General features: G+C 37.7%; 1 protein-coding gene across 26 annotated transcripts in view; it reads left to right on the top strand.

The window, feature by feature from the left end:
• The window catches only part of TENM3 (teneurin transmembrane protein 3), a 1,341,795-nt gene that overhangs the window by 1,218,720 nt on the left and 99,950 nt on the right, over positions 1-23,125 (top strand). For all 26 annotated transcript variants that reach the window (XM_054065057.1, XM_054065066.1, XM_054065065.1 and 23 more), the window contains one exon: positions 4,070-4,308. In XM_054065057.1, coding sequence (XP_053921032.1) covers positions 4,070-4,308 — 239 coding nt within the window. The remainder of the gene's footprint in view (positions 1-4,069; positions 4,309-23,125) is intronic.

The following is a 23,125-nucleotide window of genomic DNA, read 5'->3' as shown; positions in this document are numbered from 1 at the left end:
TCTTCCGAAGTGGGGTCAAAAGTTTTTGTCACGGATATTTTCATGAAGAAAGTTATTCTAAATCACGTTTCTGTTGCTGGGCACCTAGCTGTCTTATAAGCAGAAGCATTTGGGCTTATGGCCTGAGCCTTACTCTCCTTGAATGTTTTGATAATCTATCTCCACTTCTCTAAATACGCTGTTCTCAGTTAACTTAATCTTTCTGCCCAACTGATGGGGGGGGTTATTACTTTTTATCCCCTCCTGCTCTCACATTTACTATATTTAGGAAAGGGTGCTTCAATTTTGTTTTCCGCAGAGGAAGTGACAGCACAGGGAAAATCTTATTTAGTGTGGGTCCTCCCCTCAAGCTTGAGGAGGAAGAAAACTGTCTGCATGTCAGCAGGTGCACACCAGCACTTGGTGCTCAGAGAGTACAGAGTTAAATTAAAAGGATGATTATTTTACTTTTACGTGTATGCTACTGTTTTCTGACCTGGCATGTTTGAGTTTTTCCATGCTGTATTTCTGTCTTACCTTTCAAGGATGGAAGCTTAAGTAAAATGCCTACCATTGGTGAAATAAGGGGAGTTCTCAGCTATCTTTGCATCCACGGATTAGATTATGACATAACTTTGTATTTTGCTAGTGGTCTGTAGTTTAGGGTTGTTACATACTTAATTCTTCCTTCCTGAAATCTTAAGATTAGCTGTACTTTATAATAGCAGCATAAGCTGATTAAAATATATATTGAGTAAATGTAAAAAGAAGATTATTTGCTTTAAAAAGCAAATTGAATTATTTAATAAAAATAGAGTTGTCTTGTAAAATATTGTCATGATTCACTGGATTTTTGTAGTCTAAGCTTGATAAAATATTTAAAGTGCTGCTTACACGAAGATCTAGCAAGTGCTTGTTAGATGATCAGTTTTGAATGTAAGATACACTATTGCAGATGCTACAAGCTCTCTATGAAATGAAACATAGCGTAATTGCCAGTAAAAGTCAGTGTCTGGTCAAGTACTGCAAACAATTCAGACTTTAGAAATCAACTATTCAAATTAGATGTTTTGCAAAGACAAGGTAGATGGATAATTAAAATCGTTTGTGGATAGATTGCATTTCAGGAGCATAAGAATTTCGACATTATCTGGAAACAGCCTGGGTTTGTTGTCAGATACCATATCCTTCTGAGTGTCTCATAGGAACACTGTTTGGCATGGCCTAGTGAGGCAGACAAGATGTGCAAATCTGATAATGTTACACTTTAAATACTTACCACTCCGAGTTAATGTAGCAGGAGAGTCTCTGACAACTTTGCTAGTAGCTCCACTCATTAGGAATAGAGAGATCCAAACAAATTTTCTTAAGCCAGAGGAAGATAACAGGCTGGGAGTTTCATCATTGTTTTTCCCTCTGCATTCTCCAGCCAGCCAGTGTGACCACTCCTGCATTGTATTCGTGGAATTCAAATCAAAGGAGGAATAGCTTATAGAGAGGAGTCACGCTGTGTGCTTGCCTAGGACTACACACTGCCGAACTCACATATAAAAGTTACAGGTTTCTTTCATTGCTTCCCTGCCCAAAGTCGACTGTCAGAGCTATGACAGCTCACACACCACAGATATGCAACCATCTACTGAGTTTATCTATGGGATTAACTCCTCAAAGGCTTTGAGAATATGGATTACAGTCTGTAGTAGGCTGTTTTGTACCAAAGGCAACATCTCAGTTCTTACTTTCTCAGAGGAAAAAAAAAAAAAAAAGAAAAGAAAAGATCAGAGGCTGACTGTTTTGTTGCATTATTTTGTTAAAACTTAGAATATACGGAGTTCCATTCAAGTGCTTGTATAATGCCAGTTTCCACTGTTAGCCTGTTGAGCCTAAGAGTAAGAAGAAGTGAAAATTGCAAGTTTTCCAGGCAGCTTCTTATTTTTAATGTGTAAGCTGATGTTTAAGAGGAGTACTTATTATTATATCTACTGTATGGCTTTCCTTCAGTTCCCCAAGATAGTACACATTGCACATACAGAGATAAACAGTCACCTTTGTGTTTTGCATTTTATTAAGATCTTGTAGATGCAGATATTGTTTGTGAAATATACCTGGACGTAGTATTTACTATACATAGCCAGAAATGAAAGAGCAGTAAAGGTCAAGTGGATAAGACACTTTATCAGGACTTAATGAATCTAGATGCTTCTGTGAGTCTGTCAAATCAAAGTAATGGTGTTGTAAGCTGTAAAATATTTCTTTACATAGAGCTAGTTATTACTATTTTGGTGTTTGCTACATGGAAGATGTCACAACTTTTAATAGAGTACCTTCTCGGAGAGGATTTAAACCATAAGGGTTTTGAAATCGTTGGTAGTCCTCTGAGCTCAGAAGCCACCAAAAATTGGGATGTGCTGTTGTGCATCAGTAAAACTGGTGCATATCCTTCTATTTTTACTGCCAGCATGTTTAATATTGTTCAGGCTGTAGAAACCTATGTAGCATGCTTCATGGGATCATGTTTGGAATGCAAATATTTTCAAGAAGACAGTCATGCCAAGATGATGTAGTTCATCTGTTAACCTCCCATTACAAAATCACCTTCAAATAACAAAACTCGTTTATCATCTGCTCTTATTTTTCTCAGGCTGCAGTAGGGCAAATTAATTTCTAGTGTCTCTCCAGGGCATTTCTGACAAAGCCATTATGCCTGTATGGGTTGGTCCGTTACTATGCAAGGGTCCAATCATGGGTCCTGGAGGATGAAAGTCCTGTCAGCTGAGAAGCAGTCCAGAGTGCCACATGGTGTAATTAGAGGGCTTTCCCCTCCACAGCTAGCTCACTTGGTGCTAGATCCTCTGACTCATACTGTATAGGTGGCATGCAATAGGCAGACAGTGTATGCAGGCACTTGGCTTCAGGAGGACCTGAGTATCAGCAATTCATGAGTGTCTCTTACCTATTAAAAAATGCAAACACCTCTCTAGTTCTGTTTGGCTGTTCATGAGCTTGGTAAGTTCAAAATTCTCCACAGTGTGCTTTCTCACTGTTTTTAGCTATAGTGTGTTCATTTTGCAAAGCCTAACTGGGTAAGGCCAAGCCTTACACTACAGAATTGGCAACGTAACAAATTGGTGGAAAAAACCCTGGTGCAAAGATCTGTCTTTGGCTGAGATTCTGTTGTACATAAAGCTGTATACATATATATATGGAGGAAAACTCCTGGTACTAAATGTCACGCTTAGAGGCTCTTCCAAAATAATTAGGCTTGCATGAACTAAAATGAAACAATTCTGCTGTAGAGAGGCTCAAGGAGTAGTATTTCTCTTAGATATTGTAATTGAACAAAGATAACTCATAGTGTGTGTCTCTACATAACTCATGGTGTTAACTATGAGTGGTGTAACTCATAGTGTGTCTTCACTTTGGATTTGCTTTTCATTTCTGTTACTGGCTATGGTTCTTTTCGAACACTTACTAAATATATGCCTTTAGAATACTTCCTGGGCTGCAAGTAGCTGCTGTATCCATAATCAGATCTTGTTATGGGAAGATTAGGTGCCAAGGAGATATGAATTAGTGAACTGAATATTTAGGACACAGTAAAGATCTTTTAACTGACTAATTTTGGCAAAGTTTCCAAAAGTTTGTATCTGAGAGATTGTTGTTTTCTTTGTACTTAACCCAGGAAAGCTGTGATAAGTAGTGTGGGCTCTAGTCAGATTGCTCATTATTGACTTTTTAATGGAGTTCCCTGTAGTCTGTAGCAGAAGCCAACAAAAATAAACAGCAGCAGAATGCCTGTCCCTACTTGTTGGATAAACTCTGAGAGACCTCCTCCCTAGCATACCTTATTTTGGGTAGTTCTGTTTCCTGTCTGGATACCAGTCTATTACTAGTGTTTGAGGGAGTTCAGTCTTTTCTTAAAGGGAAAGTGTCTTTTTTATGTCGCCACATGTATTGTTTCTATGACCCCTTTATTGACTGGATGCTGTTACTAATTGAAAAATAGGCAACGTTAAACAAAAGAGGTATGACTGCCTGTCCTTGAGCTTTATTTACTTTTATACTTTACCATACACTCTTTCTTCCACAGGCATTTCCTATTCAAAACAGGAACAGGGACCACACCGCTGTTCAGTACTGCAACTCCAGGGTACACAATGGCATCCGGCTCTGTTTATTCCCCTCCTACTCGGCCACTACCTAGGAACACTCTATCCAGAAGTGCTTTTAAATTCAAGAAGTCTTCAAAGTACTGTAGCTGGAAATGTACTGCACTGTGTGCTGTAGGGGTCTCAGTGCTGCTGGCAATACTGCTGTCCTACTTCATAGGTGAGTCCCTTTTTTTATAATTGTCACCATGAGCAGGGATGTCTGATGCATTGTATGTGGACTGTGACATACTAACTTTTAACCAGCCAAGTTTTGGTAACAGTAAAAACCACAATGGTGATCTAATGAAAACTTCCAGTTGTTTAGAGGAAATAGAAAATTTGAATATTTTGTAAGCATTCTGCAGCATGATGATGGGTGAATGAACTTCAAAGAAGTATTTGTACTGCAATTAAGCTATCTGGTGTCTAATTCTTTTGACAGTATGTGTAAAATATAGGCTGTAAAAATCCCATTATGTGAATATAATTTGCAGCATATCCATGGAACACCTTTTCTCTCATTTTGCATGAGCTATAACTAATACAGCATTTAGGAATGATAACTATCACTTATTTCACCGTTACATACATGTATGTTTGTATATTGAGCTAAAGGAAGATTCTAATACAGACTTTCGATTCCAAGATAGGGAAAATAATTGTCCAAAATGACAACATGAAGAGAAGATGCAGACTTCTTCCTCTCTTGTGGGTTGTTTATTTTTAATTTTTCCCTCTTTTCTCTATCTGTTTGTTAAATTCCATTTCCCAGTTTTTGTTTTAGGGGATTTCCTTTATTTCTTCATCTCTTTAATTATTTAATTTCATAAGTGTTTTCTATAGATACTATATAATTTTTGTTGTAGGCAGTTAATGGGGACAGTGCTTGTCTGTGAGGAAAATGTTTATTGACTTTAATAAGAGAAAGAACAGGCTCTTTTTATGCTTGGAAATTCCTCTGTGGCTTTGTTCAGCTTACATATTTTTTCACCCGAGTCCATAAATGGTCTTCAAAGACTTCCTTTTAACTGATTTGTTAATTGGAAGTCACCACAGTTATTGAAATGTATGTGAAGAGGTCTGGGTTTTGGTATTGGCTGCACTCAGATTCAGAGTCTTAAGAAGTCAAGGAAAGAAAATAGAGGAGAGTCAATCTCCCCTTCCTTCCCTCTTTTTTAAATCAGTGTAAATTAATAATAAAACCTAGAAGGCCTTTTGATCCTTAAATCTTCTTTACTTTTGTTGAAACAGGCTCACTACATTTCAATCCGAGCCACAGCAGAAAAGCCTTTGAAGTAGTTCTTACTGGGCTCAAACTCCTGTGAACAATGGAAGAAACTGGATTGCTGAGTAGCTGGAGAAATTCCTTTCTTCCCTGGCAAAGCAGAGCTCCCTTTCCACCTCAGCTACCAGACACAGAGAGCAAAAGATTTCTATGCAAATGCAGGGCTTGCCATTGCTGTCCAGTCCCTTTCAGCTATTGGATTTTTGGTTATTTTGTGTGAATGTGCCCAGGAGTATAGAAGTGTCGTTTAGAATTAAGCTTTGACACATCTTTTTTTTAGTGGGATTGAAATAATCCAATTTATAAAATACATTAATTGTGTTTAGTCTCTGTAATACTCCCTCTTAAGTCAATAAAACCGAACTTCTGCTACTAAATACATACATAAATATATAAGAAAGAATTTGGTATGAAGTATCACTGTCAAGAACTGGGAAAACCAGCCATACAGATAGTAAAATATTGAAGACTTGATTCTGACCCAAGCTCTACACTTTGCTGGCCCCAAAGAGACAGATTAGTTATGAATGTGAGGGGCATGAGAAGATAGCTGTGCTGGATTATTTCTCCCACAGGCACATTAAGAAATATAAGCATGCCTAATGTGCCTCTATTCCTGCGTTCAGGAAAAAGAGCCGAGCTTTCCAGTGAGTGAGAGCTTTCAGCTCCACACATTTATTCGCATACCCTGTAAAAAAAACCCAAATATAGCTGTACAACATTTCATGGGCACATGCCAGCTCACATCCTTGCTGAAATAAACAATGCACAAGGGCCTTCCTCTGCCCGTAGTCAATAGGGAGCTCTTTGCCTGCTGGTGATATTACACATATTTCAGCTAACTCAGCAATCTAAATGTAAAATCCAGCACTCAGGGTCACTCTCTAGAGAACTTCAGGTCCATAAAACCATGAATGGATTACACTCATTCGTGTATGTGGTTTTGCCGTCTCTACAGATGTAATATCAGAAACACTCTCCATTTAATAGGCCATCCAAGTATAAATTGGTGGAAATCATTAATGTAAGATGGAAAAGGCCCTTCATCTTGGTTAACTGTTTCATAGCATAGATGTGAAAGGGAAAGTACTGAGTAGGAAATTGGTCATAACATAAAAAGATGGGGAGGACTGCGGTATTGTGTGACCTCTAACATCCCATGATGTGCCTCTAAGACCTCTAAGGTCTGCCTTGTCTCCTGAGGTTTACAGCAGCTGAGGTGGCATGTCACATTTGTAAAGCCAGTCTGAGACATGTTTTGAACTTCACAGCGAGACATTGCCACAAGCATGAAAATGGTACGAGTCTTGCTGCAAAAAATGCCAGTACACATTGATAAGGGACTTAGTGTGACTGATGTCCACAGTGTGCCTAATGTCTACTGTGTGGTTAATGTCTACTGCATGACTGTGTCAGCTACAGACTGAAGAACTACTGCAACTTCTTGCCTGGTGGATGATGGTGTAACCAGGCCTTTCTCAGAATGACAGAGAGATGAACATGTCATGCCCGGGCTTATTATAATTGGATGTGGGGTGAAAAAAGTGACTTCAGATCCCACTGCCTCTGCTTAGGCAACATAAGGCAGAAGAGACAGTTTGCTAGACTTCATGTCTGGCTTTGCAGAACTGCTCAGTCAATTACTGCTCCGTCAATTAGCCTAGCCAGAGGAAGGAGCTGCATTGAGAGTCTGGTCTGTCTTGCGCTTCTTCCATCACTCTGACAGGAAAGACTCCTACATTTACAAAGTCTACAAAGAGGAGGTGAGAGCAGAGGATGGCAGCATGGGGAGAAACCTGAGGAAAAGCTGCATTGTAAGACCATTTAATGCAGTCTTGGGAGTCACAAAGAACTGAAAATGTTATTTCAGTCTAAAATAAAGTCTTGCTTCCAGCATCCTGACATAGTCTTGCTTTTTTAACCCTTGTGGTCTCTCGCAGTCATTTTGCAGTGTACAACATGTTTATGTTTACCAGTTTTGTCAATGAGACTGGCGAATTTTTAGAGAAATCAGACATGAGTTGTGGAAAATATTAGTCCTTTGTTTAGACGCTTCATCTGCTGTTACATGGTTGAGAAACAATGAATTAAGCAACAGAAATATGCAAGTGTTGAACCAAAAGATAGTACAGCAACATATAGAAGAGTGAAATTAAAAAGTAGATCTAGTTTAGAGCAAAGGATTCAAAGAACAGCTCCCTGAAATGAGTTAAAAATTATGAGGAGTAAAGAATATAAACTGCCTCATTTTAGGATAAAGATTACACTGGAATTTCTTGAAGTTGCTCAACTGCTATCCATAATCAGGTTGCTAACAAGAATGAAAATGACGAATTTTTTTTCAAACATGAACACTTTAGAGTCTTTTTTCCCTATTTGGAAGGCTAGGAAGTGCAGTATTAAATTTAAGCCATGAAAGAATAAGAAATACTAAGTTGCCTTGGTTTGACCTCTTTCTATATATACATTAATAGTTTTACCCAAACTTTGTACAGGGAATCTGTGCGAGAGGCAGAAATAGAGTCCAGCTTTACGATGTGCAAGTCAAAACACAACCTTCTCCTCCTCCTCCCTGTGGGATGCCTCATTCAGCATCCATCATTTGCAGTGAATGAATGAAGGGAAAGCTTTGTAGAGCGACTCCCGAGTCAAACATGGGTTTCAAATCAAAGTTCCATATGTAACCTCCATCCTTCAGTTCTTCCTTTTGAGATCTTCTCTATCCATTCTTGGTTTTATTAAGGGGAGGAGTTTGTTGTTCTTGGGTGTGGGGTTTTTTCTAACAGAAAAATCCGCTGTGCAATTAGAGAACTAGATCAGTGAGGAGAAACTGTTTGCAGTATGTTCTCACATAGCACAGACTCTAACTGCCCCAAGTGTATTAACAGCCTGATTGGTACTGTTCTAATTATTTCTTCTGTAGTGTAGATAAAACAACTGAATAAAATTAATGAAAATTTGGGGACATCAGGGCCCTTCTTTCTTCCCCAGGAATTATTGTGGCAATGATTCTTCATTGCCGGTGGTACTACATTGACAGACAGTCTATGTCAATTCTGAAAGTTAGTGTTATTTTCCCTGTGCACAGAACCAAAGGCAAACAGTTTTCCTCAGTCAGTGCTGGAATTACACAAAACCAGATTTGGTCAACTAAACTTGAAGAGTTGAACACTGAAAGGCTGCCTGCATCTGTCATGAATATTGTCTTATGTCTACTAAATAGGTTTCTGTTAACATAAGACATTCTTTGAATACACAGTGAGACTTGACCTATTTAGTCAGACCTCTGCTGTCCCAACTTCTTCATAACAATCTGTCATATTTGCAAGTCTGTTGAGCATTTTACCCTCTTGTGTACCTTGGGATTGATCATTTTGTTAGACTTAGCTCTGCAGCAAATGGTCAGGACAAGAATATACACCAGTCTGCTATTCTTCATGATAAAGCAAATATTTAAATACCAGGGATAGCAGAACGACATCTCTTTTGCAGGGGGTAAAAAAAATTAGGGAAAAAAAGGAATTTTATTTAATTAAAAAGGCCACAGGACTATTTTTATCACTACTGCTTGCTATGAGCAGTTAAGCAAATCCATTTTGGGCAGAAGGCAAAGCTGACGTTTAGACTTAACAACTGAAACATTTTCTGGGAAAACATATATTGCACTTTATATTTCATTCTATGAGAAACAGTAAAAGAACTGCTGTTCTGCTGTGACAGAGATGACCATACAGTCACAATGCAAACTGCAATTGAAATGTGTATGGAAAAGAGACACCAGACTTGAAAGCCATGTTTGATAATTACAGGTAATTCCTGGTTTTCACATTTGCATAAAAATAGGTACATTTTGCTTATTCTGTGGTTATTATGTTGTATTTTCATGCTTTTTATCCATCTGAAAATGTTACTGTTTTATCATCGTCTCGAGATATTTAAAGTAGATTTCTAATAGTGGACATATGTCTTCAGAGTTGTCTCTAAAATTTGCTGAGAATACTAAAAGAGCAACTTAAGATGTTTTAAGGTGGAAAGAAAAGAAGGAGGTGGCAAAGAAAAATACTAAATAAGTTTCATCATTAGAGGAGACTGACAGAGGATGATTCAGGATGTGAAAATTACAGCCGAGTAACAATTTAACTGTCCAGCGAGTAAGTTTTAAGTAATCCTTAAAAATTAGAAACTGTAATGTTAAAATTTTAGTGTTAAAAATGCAGATTTACTGTGACTGCTGCTGGCTGTCACATATATTTCAAGATTGTGGAGGACCACGTTTTTCTGTTGGGCTCAGTAGAAGTCTTAGAAGGGCAGAACCACCCTCCCCAAAACTAATGGACTTAGTAGCCGTGACAATTATAGAACTGAGTTTTGTGACTAAAGGGATGGCTAAATATACCTGTAATCAAAAGGAATCTATTTTACTTTATCGATAAAGAAGAATATATTTATTTTTTTTTTATTGCAATGCCAAGTTAACACTATTCTGCTGTTTGTAAAGCTCAGTTACTGGCAGGAATGAGGAAAACAACTTAATTAATAATGCCATTTAAATGGAATTTTTATTACAATACACAGCATAGGTATTGTAATTAACAAGCATGAGGGAGAGTGTAGTTTAGTTGCCATTAATCTCCTTTACTTTCATTATATGTTTATAGAAACTATTTTTCTCTTAGACCTGCATTTAATTTTCAGTATTCTAATGTCATTGTAACTGAGAGCTTCATCAAGAACTTTTGTTTTTCTGCATTATCTCCCTATTTCAGTCTGTTTCCCTAGATTGTCCTGGGAGCTTAGTGATGGCTGGTGCTTCACTGGGGAGTGTGGGTTGGAAATAGATTCCTGTCTGCAGATATGTGGCAGAATTTTACAGTTTGCCAACTTTCTGCTTTCAATCCATTTCTCATTCCATCACATTAAAGGCGTTGAGTTAGACTAATATATTTATATAGCTGATTCTTTAAAAAAAAAACCCATAAATATTTTGTCTTTCCTCTTGTTCTGTTGTCATTGTTTGAAGAAAGTGCTCTGAGATTTTACAGTTTACCAAATCCACGTATCGCAATGTATTCAAAATACTATCCAAAAGTCTACAGCAGACAAACTTCTCTTCTGTGAAACTCAGAATAGAGGGGCAGAATCTCCTCCCTCGCCCTGCTGACCACGCTTCTTTTGATGCAGCCCAGGATACGGTTGGCCGTCTGGGCTGTGAGCGCACATTGCTGGCTGACATCGAGCTTCTCATCCACCAGCACTCCCGAGTCCTTCTCCACAGGGCTGCTCTCAATCACATCATCCCCCATCCTGTATTGAAACCAGGGATTGCCTCTCCCCCTTCACATCTATTTTAAAGCCTTATCTACGAGTCCTGCAAGCTCCTGGGCAAAGACCCTCCTCCCCCGCTGAGAAAGGTGGCTCCCATCCGATACTTGTAGTCCTGGTGCCATGTAGGCCATCCCGTTGTCGAAGAACCCAAAGTTGTTGCGCTGACACCAGCCACAGAGTCAATAATTGACTGGACTCATCTCAGCTGTGCTATTTCACCAACTGTAACTGGAAGGAGGGAAGAAAAAAATCACTTGGGCCCCAGATTCCCTCAGTAGCTGTCCCAAGGCCCTAAAGTCTGTTTTAATGCCCCTCAGGCTTCGTACTGCAGCTTCATCCCCTCCCACATGGAGCAGCAGTAATGGGTAATAGTCTGAAGGCCTCACTAGGTTGAGAAGTTTCCTGGCCACATCCTTTACTCGGGCACCTGGGAGGCAGCAGACTTCCCTGTGAGCGGGGTCTGCTGGACATAATGGACCCTCTGTCCCCCTTAGTAGAGTCTCCTACAACTATGACTTTCCTTTCTGTTACTTAGCAGGTAGAAATCACCTCATAACATTTCTAAAGGGTTTTAGCATGCTGAATGGACTTTAGGAAAGTCCTCAAAGTCTGAAGTACCAGTGTCCTACTTTCATTTTAGTACTTCATAATCTTGAAAAACACAACCATAAAAGCCAGATAATTTGTATTTGTAGGCCATGCCTTACTAACATCGCTTCAGGCAACTCTTTTCAGTCATTTCTGACATGTGCTTTGTAAATGGGAGTGTTCAGATGTGTGACTGTTACTCTGTTTTTATGCTTTAATGTGAAGCTTAATATTATAACTAGTACCTCCATGACTTTCTGCATTGCAGAGATTTTCAGCTATTGTCTAACAAAAGATAAATTTTTCTTTGGTATCACATATCTATGACTTTTAGATATCTGTATGAGTTTCGTGTAATGTTTACAGCATTGCTGATGAGCTCATTGTGCCTCTTTAATGTGGAAATATTTTGTGAACAATAATTTCTTATGTTTACAACATTTTTTCTCTCAAAACTGGGAGACAAAAAATGACTAGTCATAGAATGAATTTGTTATGCCTCGCCACCGTATTGGTCTGAATTGGGCTGAAATTGTTTTAGACATCTTTCATTGAAAAATCTGAACATGTCAAACGTATTTCTTGAAGCACGAACATCAAATATACTTTCTTGTTTCTTGCAAGTATACAGTTATGGATAATGCCTTTGGTTGTTGTTTCTTTAAGCAAAGATCTTGTTACTGTGTTTTAGGCTAAGTGCAAAGCATAATACAGTATTTACTATTTCAAGAGTGCATGGTATTAATATTTGATTGGTGTTGCGGATGTCACGGGCTGTTATTGTTAGTAGCACTGAGAGTGAAACGTTCATTGAGAAAGATAATCCTCACACAGAAGGGTGTAGGAACATGTAATTGGTAGTCAGGAGGTTAAAAGAGACTTGACGAGATTTCAAGGGATTAAAAAAGTTAATCTGTCAAGGAACATACCCACCTCTGCTCTGAAAAAGGCTTGTATTCTAATTAAGATTTATCACAGGGATTTTGGCAATAGTCCTGTCACCCTTCCACTTTTGCCCAGTGGAGCAAATTGAAACTCGGTAATCCTGGCAATATAACGGATGTAATAATAAACTGCAAGATGACATGATGTTGTTGTCGTCCACAGGTCCCACCCTGTGTAATTCTGCCATCATACTGTGATGCAATATGCTGTTTTTTCAAAATCTGGATGGTATTTTCAAGAGTAGTGAAACCTCTTGCAAGCAATTTTGTAGAGCTGTAGGCCCTCCTGCACTTCTATAACGTTTTGGCAGACCCCCAGATAGCAGCAATTTTTCAGTCAAATGAGAAATTAGATTAAATTATACCCACTACTTTTTCTTTATAAGTAGGAAGCTTTGATTAATTTAGAGATGTAGTTCCTGCTCTATGAATGGAGATAACTGCGTAGTATGTTTTAGTAGCATGTAAGCATATGTAATACTTCAAATGTATGCTTATGTTTAAAAAATATTGGAATGTAGAGATGAAATTACTCAGATGATTACTCAAGTTGTTGTGGACTTAGTATTACATTCTTCTCTCTTTTGCTGGTAATTTCCATTAATTTCTGATTTGTGTCTGTGAAGAAAAAAGACAGCCCTTAGAGATGGGTTACCTGCTGTGATGTGTGAATTATAATACACGTATTAAAACTAGTATTTTGGGGTATAAATTGCATCTTCTCTTTAAAATGCAGTCTTTTCTTGAATCTTCTCTATGAAGATAACTACTTGCTCTCTTTTTGAATGCTTTAAAAAAATTATTCTATTAAAAATGTCTGATTTAGATGAGATATTGATAAAACTCTCCATACACAAGTATTTTAGAGTAAAAAGGTCAAGTACACGTGTCCAAACTTGCTGTGAGCAATATCATTTGATGTTACATTTATGACTGAGATCACAAGAACACACGAGTTTTATATAGGTGTAATTAACCCACAGCAGTGATTAATTATGGATGAAAGTTAGGTGTCCTCTGAAGTATGCAGGCATCTTTAAATATGAGATCCTTCATTTTCCCATTGATGCCATTTCAGACAACTTCATTCACGAAAAAAAAAATGCTGCCTCTTGGGAATCATCACCTATAATAGCATTTATAGTTTTTTAATCCAGAAAGCACAATGTGCTACAACTGTTTAGATGCTGTGGACATTTGTATATGAAATGCTTAGTTTTCCTCAGTAATAAAACCAATCAAAAAAAAATATATCAGAGTGGTTTCACCAACATATGATTAAATAGGATCACATAAAAGCATCTCTTTTAATAACTATATAGAAGTAATATAGGAAGGTATTAGTTATTGTATATTAATACCCGCCATTTGGAAAATTAGCTAGTTCCACAAATATTTAAGTAAAGAAACAGATGTTTCCTATGTTTTTTATTGAAAAATACTTTTAAGTTACCATTGCTATGGTACAGGAAGAGTAGTATTTTTATTTCAATAATACTTACTGAAAACGCTGAAACAACAGCCAGCCACGTAAATACCCTTTGCTAACCACTGATTTACATGTGTTTCACAAGGTGTGACGCAGTAACTGAGTACAAGAAATTTATCTTCACTCCAAATTCACCTATTATTTAATCTTTACTTTCACCTTTCAAATACCAAGTTGCACCTCAGTTTTTATTGAAGCATTTCTGACGGACAGTGGATCTCATTTGTCTTGCTCCAAATCTTTTCACACTGCCAAGAAGTATCTCTTTATGTTTTCAACTTATTTGCCAGGTTTTTGGTTCCCAGCAGCTTCTTTTCTGTCTGTCTCCTGTTAGTAATACCAAGGAGAGGTGATGATAATGCAGGTACCCAAGTTTGAAAAGGAGAGATGCAATCCTTGTTATTTCAATTCAGCTGAAGCTAGAAGTAGAGGATAATTTTAAAACGTATCCTTATTACTGATCTAATGTCTTTTCACACATTGAAAGAAGTCAGTTTTGTCCGTCAAATTTATATGTGACTGCCTATTCTTGATATCACCTGTAAGATTTTATAGTTCAGTGCCTGATTTTATTTTAAGGGGATTAAAAAATCGATGTGAAATTGTAATCCTAACTTGTTTTCCCAAGGCTTACATATTCTTAAAAAATACAGTGTGGCATACAAACTGGCTTGCAAGCAGCAAATCCCTGGTCTTACAAACAGTTAACAATAAGGTTGTCTTTATGTCATAGATTCATAAATCATGTAGGATAATTTTTTTTTCTGTTTGCTTTTTATTAGTGGTATTTTTGATGTACCTACAGTACTTCTTTGCTTACAGGAACAGTTTCATAAAAGCCACCTCTCATTTTAGTGAGGCTTCTGGAGGAACACCATGTATTCTTCCAATGCACTTAAAATGCAATAATGACTACTTAATAAAGATGCTCCATCCAGTAGCCAGTCCCTCCTATGTGGCCCAGACGCAGCTGCTTAGGCAGTCATGATTCCTGGTGATGTAGTGAGGAAGGAACTATGTCCCTGTGAGGAACAGAATGCGGTGGAGAGGTAGGGGGATGATTGCAGTCACTGAGCTGACTTCAACCTTGATTTTTTGAAACAAGGATTTGTACAAGGTTGTTTGATTACACAGGTAGCTAATGGCTTGCAAGTTTATATTGGAGGCATGAAGGCAAGGTAGAGTTGTGTGAAATGGTCTCTTTGATGGTGAACTCAATGTGTCCACTCTGTTTTTAAATATGGATTTAAGTGGAAATTATGTGGTTTTGCAAATTGATGTTGTTGGTTTATGCACTTACATGATTGCACAGTTCACATAGGTGAGTGGTAATGTCATGGACAGATCTAAATCACTGTGAAGAAGTTCCGTAGAGAAGTTGCACATTATCTTGGTTTGGCCTTAATCACATACCTTTGATCTACAAGTGGACCGCTGTAATCATGATATCCTGAAGCCTAACAAACAGCAAAGGATTAGAAAACCTATACATTGACTTGCACATTCAGTCAACTTGCATATGATCTCAGCAGGAAATTCAAAACAAAAGCTAATTTATGGAAAAATATGTAGTTCTAATCACAGTTTAGCACCGTGGGGTTCCAAATAACACTACAATCTCTACATGCAGATGCTTTCATCTTACATTCCAGATTTGGTGACATTCCAAAAGTTCTTATCAAACCTTATTATCAACTTTTATTAAAGCTTATTACATTTCTCCTTATTGCATGTTTGCTGTAATATTCTGTCATTCTAATATATGGAATAAAAAAGCTTTGATCTTTTTTAGCCAGTCATGAGATGGAAATATGCAACACAAGTATTTTACTACATACTGTAAAACCCCAGCTCAGTATGTCCTTTGAACATCAGATTAATTGGCCCCTGTTTCTTTTCCCTTTGGTTCTTAAATCTTTTCATCAGACTGCACTTCTCTATGCCATCACCATGCAGATAGGTTAAACATGATCATGTAGTGCTTTAGCATTATTATATCCCTCAAGAGATTTTTGTTTTTTCGTTGGGGTTGTGTGGTTTGTAATAAATAAAGCTTTTGAACTATTAAAATGGTTAGACCCCTTCATTGATGCTCTTGCCCAAGAAAGATGTTTCCAGTGAGTTTTGAGTCATTACATCAACATTGCTTTTCTTAACACTTCTTTTTTTATGAGGACTGCAATCTAAATGATGTTGCCCTAAGCAAGACTTGTGTTGGAGTTGTGGAAAAAAAATAACAGAGATAAGCACAAACCTGAGCCTCAGCTGTTTTCCAGAAAGCAAGTTAAAGGGAAGGAGTTAAAAATGGAGAAGGAAGAGAGAAAAAAAATGCCTAAAGGAATACAGAGAAGTAATTATCCTACAGTCTTAACCCAGTCTTGAACAGCATAAATTGGAGGTATTTTTTGATGACGGAATCATTGATTATGACTTTATTAGATAAAACCCCAAAATTTATGGAACGTTTTTCATTCCTTTGTATGAATTAAAAGAGACAGAACAACCCTTGTCTCAAACGAGTCAGCAGTTTAATATGCATTTCTCCATCTTTTCTGTACCTGTAATGATTTTTCACTATCTTGTTAACTGTAAACATTATCTGAAGAAATAAAAAGCTATGTTTAGGAGAAAGCCCAGGATAATACTAAAGGCTATTTAGGTAATACTGAAGAGTATTACCTAATGGGGAATGTTGGATGATCATCAGAATAAATGGACAAATATGAAGCAAGACATAGCAGATGCATCTTATTTAAATAAGGGGCTAGTGAATAATGATCTTTGTTTCTGTTTTAAGAAATCTGGATTCTCCCTTAAGCTTTGAATGTGCCTCACATTAATGCTGTTGACAGAATTAGACCATTGTTACATAAAAGTCCCTGGCGTGACAACTAAAATGAGACATATAGCCATACATGTTTTCAGAGGAATAAACGTTCCTTTTCTGGGTGAACATAGTAAAAATAGTTGCACCCAGACTACTACACATCTTTCTTAACCTTTCAAATGCAACAGTACTTTCAAATTGCATATAATTTTTGATTAGTGGTCAAAGAATTTTAAGTTTATCCATAGGAGATAGTGGATATATCTTTGTTGCTATATTTTTTCCTAGGCAATTTTTTGTGGTGTGTTTTGCAAATACTTTATTAAAAGGTTCCAAGAGAAAATGAGGAATAGAGTATAAAGTTTGGATTTTTGTCGGATGATATAGCAGAATCGATGGACCCATTCAACAGTTTGGGTTAAAAGAGAAAAGACCACACTTCCTCAGTTACTGTATTGATCTTGATAGGTACTGCTAAGTTTTTCATATAATGCTACACTATATTCAGAATATAGGTTCAGAAATTTTTATATGATGTTTCTGGTGGCTAACCATTTGAAGATGCTCCAAAGTACATGCTTCTAGGTTATTTTAAATTTAGACATAACAGGCTTTTTGTTGACTTGAGAAGAACTGTAATAAATAAAGAACTGTCTTTATAACTTTTAATTCACTTTATTAAAAATTTTAATTCACTATTTTTAATTCACTATTTGATCTGCTGCAACATCCAAGGCATCCTATTATCTTTGAAAAAAACGAATGCAAATCACTGGCAGTTCATTTGCACATCTTCTGGTCCACTCCAGGTCCTTCAGAATAAAATAGGCTTAGATTCTAATTATAGCTGCAAGAAAAATATATGGGAGATAATTTTAAAAGACCACTTCAATGTTCAAATAATTTCATTTGAAAATGTATTGCCAACAGGGAGATGAACTAGAAGATAATCCTTCAACAAGATTGAGCAATAATTGCAATTTGCTTAGTTTAAATTATAATCTTTTTGCATTGCTTTAAATATAAATTATATTCACTTTTCCTTATGTGCAAGTGTGCATATATATTATTCTATTAATTCTAGGGAAGCAATTTAGTAAATCACAGTTTGAAAGCACCAGCACCCAGAAATACATAGCAGATGCAGTCCTAGAAGATGAGTTGAGTATCTTAGCAAGGAGCTCATCTTCAAGCACATCTTCATGAATAATAAGAGTTGATTACCTTACCTTGTAAAACGCATGGGAGAAAGGAAGGAGGCTCCCCAACATCATTCATTTCCTCTTTCTAGCTTTCCCCACAGTCTCAAGTTCTTTGTGATTATAAAACATGTGCCATAGGCTTTATCTCCAGAGGTCCTGGGGAGATGCTTGCCTCTTAGAGATAGCCAGTGTTTTTTCTTTCTGCTGCCTAATGTTAATTATTCATCTGTAATTATTTTAAGAAGAGCTGGAGGAACATTGAAAGACCATTTCCCAATTCAGGCAACTCTGTTTCTGCTTCTTTCTGCTTAAAAGAATCCTCCTGTGAAATCCTGTTCCTCTGAAGAGCACTGTGTCACCTTTTGTTTACCAAATTCAGAATGGAAGCTGTTGAATTACTGGTACTTCTGACTAGTACTTCAGGGACTTCAGACTCCAACTGCAGTTACCTCTCCAGTTACTGTAGGACTATTTCTGTGATCAAAGCTTCTGTTTATATGCATATGGCTTTGCTTCTCCATCCTTGTCACCTGCATCTTTAATGCTTTTTCTTGCACAACTCGTAGGGTGTTTGCCGTGCCCTTGATTTTTCATATGAGCCACTTACAGTACTTAAAAAAAGATGTGGTTGATCCTGGTGTGTTACAACAGAGATGCCCTTGAATTTTGACCAGAACAATAAATAAGATTCTCTGGGTTTTTTTACTGCATGTTGCTACTCTTTCCTGCAAATTAAAAAAAATACTATTTCTTTCTGATAGCAAACATAAACCCCATCGTTGTATGTATATTCAAATCTACGTCCAGACTTTGTTTTCTGTTCAGAGCTACATCCTGGATACTAGAGGATATTAACACCTGTCTAATTTCTTTATCCACTGGCTGTCTCTGTCCTGTTACCCTTCAAGTGTACGAGGAGGAAAAAAAAATGCAGACAAACCTGTTTTTTGCTGAATGGAAAAACAGCTACATAAACTGGTTTTCTGTTACCATTCTTTTTTGTGCCTCTCATAACTTTGGCAGAAGAGAGCTGTGAGCCAGTGAGCAAGGCAGTGAAGAGAAAGCACTCCCTAGTCGAATGCAGCAGGTAGTGTCAGCTCTCGCAGTTCTAATTCTGCCACATAGTTACATAAATTATCTTTCTTACCACCTACTAAAAGAGGGACTGATACTTTTTTGACTTGCTGGAGAAAGTCTCAAAGAGGGTTTTGAAGTGGTAATATAATGTGTTTACTCAAGAACAAATTCCTTGAAAAGGGAATGCATAAAGTACAGTGATACTAGCTTGAGAAAGGAGCGTGCAAGACAAATGGTCTGGCAATGTTAAAAAACTGAAAGGGTCTGATAGCAGCAGCTTCATCCTGAAGCAGGCTATTATAATATGTTTTACACAGTGTAAAGTAGTCATAGTATTTTTTCAAGTTTTTGCTGTGAAACGTATTCCTAGTGCTGTTTTAATTATTGAGTGGGAATGAAGGCCCTGTAGACTGATTACAAATAAAAATAACTAGACCTCAATTACAGAGTGAGAGGTAAGCTCAACCAAGCTTGAAAAAGCAGTTTAAGGTGGTTCAGAAACCCTTCAGTGAACCGTGTGGTGACAGATGGTAAGATTACCTGATAGCCTGTAACAAATTATAGCATTTTTGTGTTAACATCAATGCCACTGTAGGTATAAATGTACTCCTTTAATCTGAGCTCTGAATCTTTTGAATATCCCAGTCCCTTTGGCATGTAGGGCATTGCAGAAATATAAAGGGAGGGAGCAAAAGCCCAGCTGTTGGTTTGGTTACTGCTTTTATCTGGAGAATTCAGCCATATCCATCAGCATCACGCGGGCACTGGTGCTGTATTCATGCCAAGAGCAGCACAGGTCCTAGGGGACTTTCTCCTCTCTGGTGCCTGCCCTTCTCACTCCTTAATAGAGAGAATGGAGTCCTCACCATTTAAACTATCACCACACTCTAAAGGCTGGCTATAGTGCTGATAATTTAGCCAGTTGCAGTGCAAATACCAACTTAAACAATTCTGTCAGTCCCAGGGTAAATTGCTGTCATAACTTCCGCAAGTGAAGAAGATCTATTGGTAGCTAGAGATTACTTTGCAGAATAGAGATGGGGACTGAAACAGCAGAATAGGCAGAGGATATCGTCATCTGTTTCTCTGCTTAAAATACCATCCTGTTCCCCGATGAAGCCAATCATCCCAGTCTTGATACAAGTAAAAGGAGGCTTTTGTTAGGGTTGTGGGCACATTTGGAATTGTGACAACCTGTCTTTTTTTCTATACCCTGGGGATTCATCTATGCTTGCAGCCATGGGTTATTTGAATCGAGTTGTGGTCCGTGACCACAACCATCACAAACTGTGTGCCTTCTGGTTAGAGGCATCTGGCGTTCTCAGACAAGTCCTTGCTGCCATCAAAGATACGCTTGTATTGAAAGTTGTTCCAGTGTTAGTACCCTACCCTAGCAGATTTGGCAGACTCTTAACTAATTACTCTAGGAGGGATCTCTTGTCTTCTTTGTCATTGTATAATGCCAAGCTGAATGGCAGTAGGCTTGACCTGACAGGTAATATTCAATGCAGAAATCAAGACACTGCTTAACATTAGGTTTGGGACTAAAATAGCAACTGAGAATAGACAAATATATTTTGCTTTATATGGTTTTGCTTTAATTTTGCTTCATGTATCAAGTTATTTATAGAAAAAATTAAACCTACAATTTCTCTGACCATAATAGAAGGAGAACTCTTACAGCCTTATCCCAGAAACTCTTCATCCTTTCTTAGACCTGAGGAAATCAAACAAACATATACACCACTGCAGCCTGTTTGCATCATTCCCTCTCTGGAAATTCAGAACTAGTTCGTAAGATTTGACTTGAAGATCTCAGACCACCATCTGAGGTGTGTTCTCAGTGTGCAGTTACCAGTACCAGGTGCTCCTTATCACACTCAATGGGGGCATCGAGAATTTTTAACAAGTGCCTCACTGTCCTTATAACACTGATAAGGGCTTAAAGTTTGCCTGTATTTAGATAGCTGACTGAGAAGAAACCATTCTTAATTGACAATATAGTCCCTGAATTTATCTTAGTCAGTTTACTCATGTGTGCTGGTTTTGGCTGGGGTAAAGTTAATTTTTTTCATAGTAGCTCGTATGGGGATACGTTTTGGATTTATGCTGAAAACAGTTTTGATAATACAAGAGCATCATTGATATTGTAGAGCAGTGCTTACACTGAGTCAAGGCCTTTTCTGCTTCTCACAGCACCTCATCAGTGAGCAGGCTGGGGTTGCACAAGAAGTTGAGAGGGGACACAGCTGAGACAGCTGGCCCTGGTATTCCAGGCCATATGACGTCAGGCTCAGTATATAAAGCCAGGGGAAGAGGAAGGAAGGGCAGAGCGGAGTGAGGGACAATGTTTGGGGTGGTGGTGTTTGTTTTCCCAAGTAAACACTTTGTGTGGTGGAGCCCTGCTTTCCTGGAGATTGCTGAACACCTGCCTGCCCATGGGAAGTACGGAATAAATTCCTTGTCCTGCTTTGCTTGCATGTATGGCTTTTGCTTTACCTGTTAAACTGCCTTTATCTTAGCCCATGAGTTTTCTCACTTTTACTCTGCTGATTTTCTCCCCCATTGAACCAGGGATGGTGAGTTGTCACTTACCTTGTAGTAACTATGGTTCTTTGAGATGTAATCAATATAGACCCCACAGTCTTTGCCTTTGAAGACTTTGAATTCCAGCTGTTTTGAATTTTGAGGGAATGGCTAGAAGGTCTTGTGAGAGCTTCCCCTTCTGACCTCCCAATGGGGCTTGAAGAGGCATAGGATACATGCATACCAGCAGACGGAGGTGCTAATGATGGTCTGAGCTCTTTGGTGTGGATGTACATCTAGAGTTACAAAATGAATGTCACTTTTTTTTTCCTGAAAAGTATTCAAAGTGATAAGAAGCCAGCAAAGTTAGGAGAGGTGGCATAGACCTCCAAGCTGAAGACAAGAGATGTACTGGGTTTGAATCATGAAATATTTAGCTATTTGTAGTCTGTCTCTGCTGCCAGTGAAGGGAACCAGTATAACAGATAGTAGAATTAGACCCTAGGGATTTTGATGAACTATATTAAAACAGATGCAATCATCAAATGATTAATACATAAATAAGAATTTCAGCTGAAGTAGGGCCAAAATAATAATGGCTAATTCTAGCAATATGCCAAAAATGGTTGTTGTCAGATTTATGGTTTCACAAGAGATAGGAGGAGAAAAAAGAAATAAGGTTTTAGGGTCAAGGAACATTCTACATTATCAGACTTTGACAGGCAATTTAAGATCTGAGAAAGAAATGTAATAGTAGACTCAGAAACTTGGAACAAAGCGAATATGTCATCTATAGTGAGGATTTCAGTCTTTGAAGCCTTCAGTAGTAGGTCTTTGGTTGCATTTTGGGTTTTTATTTTGTTCTGAGTGAGAGGGAGGGTTTAAGGCAAAGACCTGGCGTAGAGGGTCTTAATTCTGCAGAGTTCACTGTCTCCCTGACTAAACTTCCACTGATGCCTGTTTATCTTAAGTAAGGATTGCCATGGTCAGTACAGAGAGATTAAAAGATCAGAGTTGAAGCCAAAAGGGTTGTTTGTCATTAGGATAGAAGGAATTAATAAATTTATAACATCAATTATAGTAGTGATCTGTTTCAGAGACAGAAGGAACAGAAGCAACAAGACACAGTGAATTATCTTCCTTGTGTTTTACACTTATAATTAAAATACATTATTACAGATCTTTTTCTTGTTTATTTTTATTCCCTAGTAGCACTGAAAGTCTGTTTCAGCTTTGGAGAGAATGCTGTTCTGGAATCAGCAAACCTGTGTTAAACAAAATGCAAATTAGAGTAATTACGATGAAGTTAATTTTGATGGCATAATATAGTAATTAGAAGACCAAGAAAAATACCACAGGTAGCAAGAAATCGCATACATTTTGTCTATCACAGTATAGCATTAAGGTGATATTTTTTCCCGCATATTTTTGCTCTAAAAGTTTAGACAGGGAATTCGTTCATTAATCCAGGTGATATCAAGGTTTCTTAAGTAGTTCTCCCTAACACCATGGAAGGTTATCTCTGTCTTTCATAATTAGCTTATCTAAACATTTTGAAATGGTACCACCTTTCTAATAAACATGGTTATGGGGAATTAAGTAGTTCAGAAACCTAGCTTATGCGTTATCATTACCAGAGCAAAATGCCTCAGTGTCTTCATCTCTACTAATGGTTTTGGCCTCATTCTGTAGACTAGTGCAGAGAATGAGCACATGACTGAGAGGTCGTGCA

Source organism: Cuculus canorus, chromosome 4, assembly GCF_017976375.1.
Source record: "Cuculus canorus isolate bCucCan1 chromosome 4, bCucCan1.pri, whole genome shotgun sequence".
In the NCBI taxonomy this organism is placed as follows: Eukaryota; Metazoa; Chordata; class Aves; order Cuculiformes; family Cuculidae; genus Cuculus; species Cuculus canorus.
The sequence above is the reverse complement of the archived record's forward strand: the minus strand, read 5'-3'. Positions and strand labels throughout refer to the sequence as shown.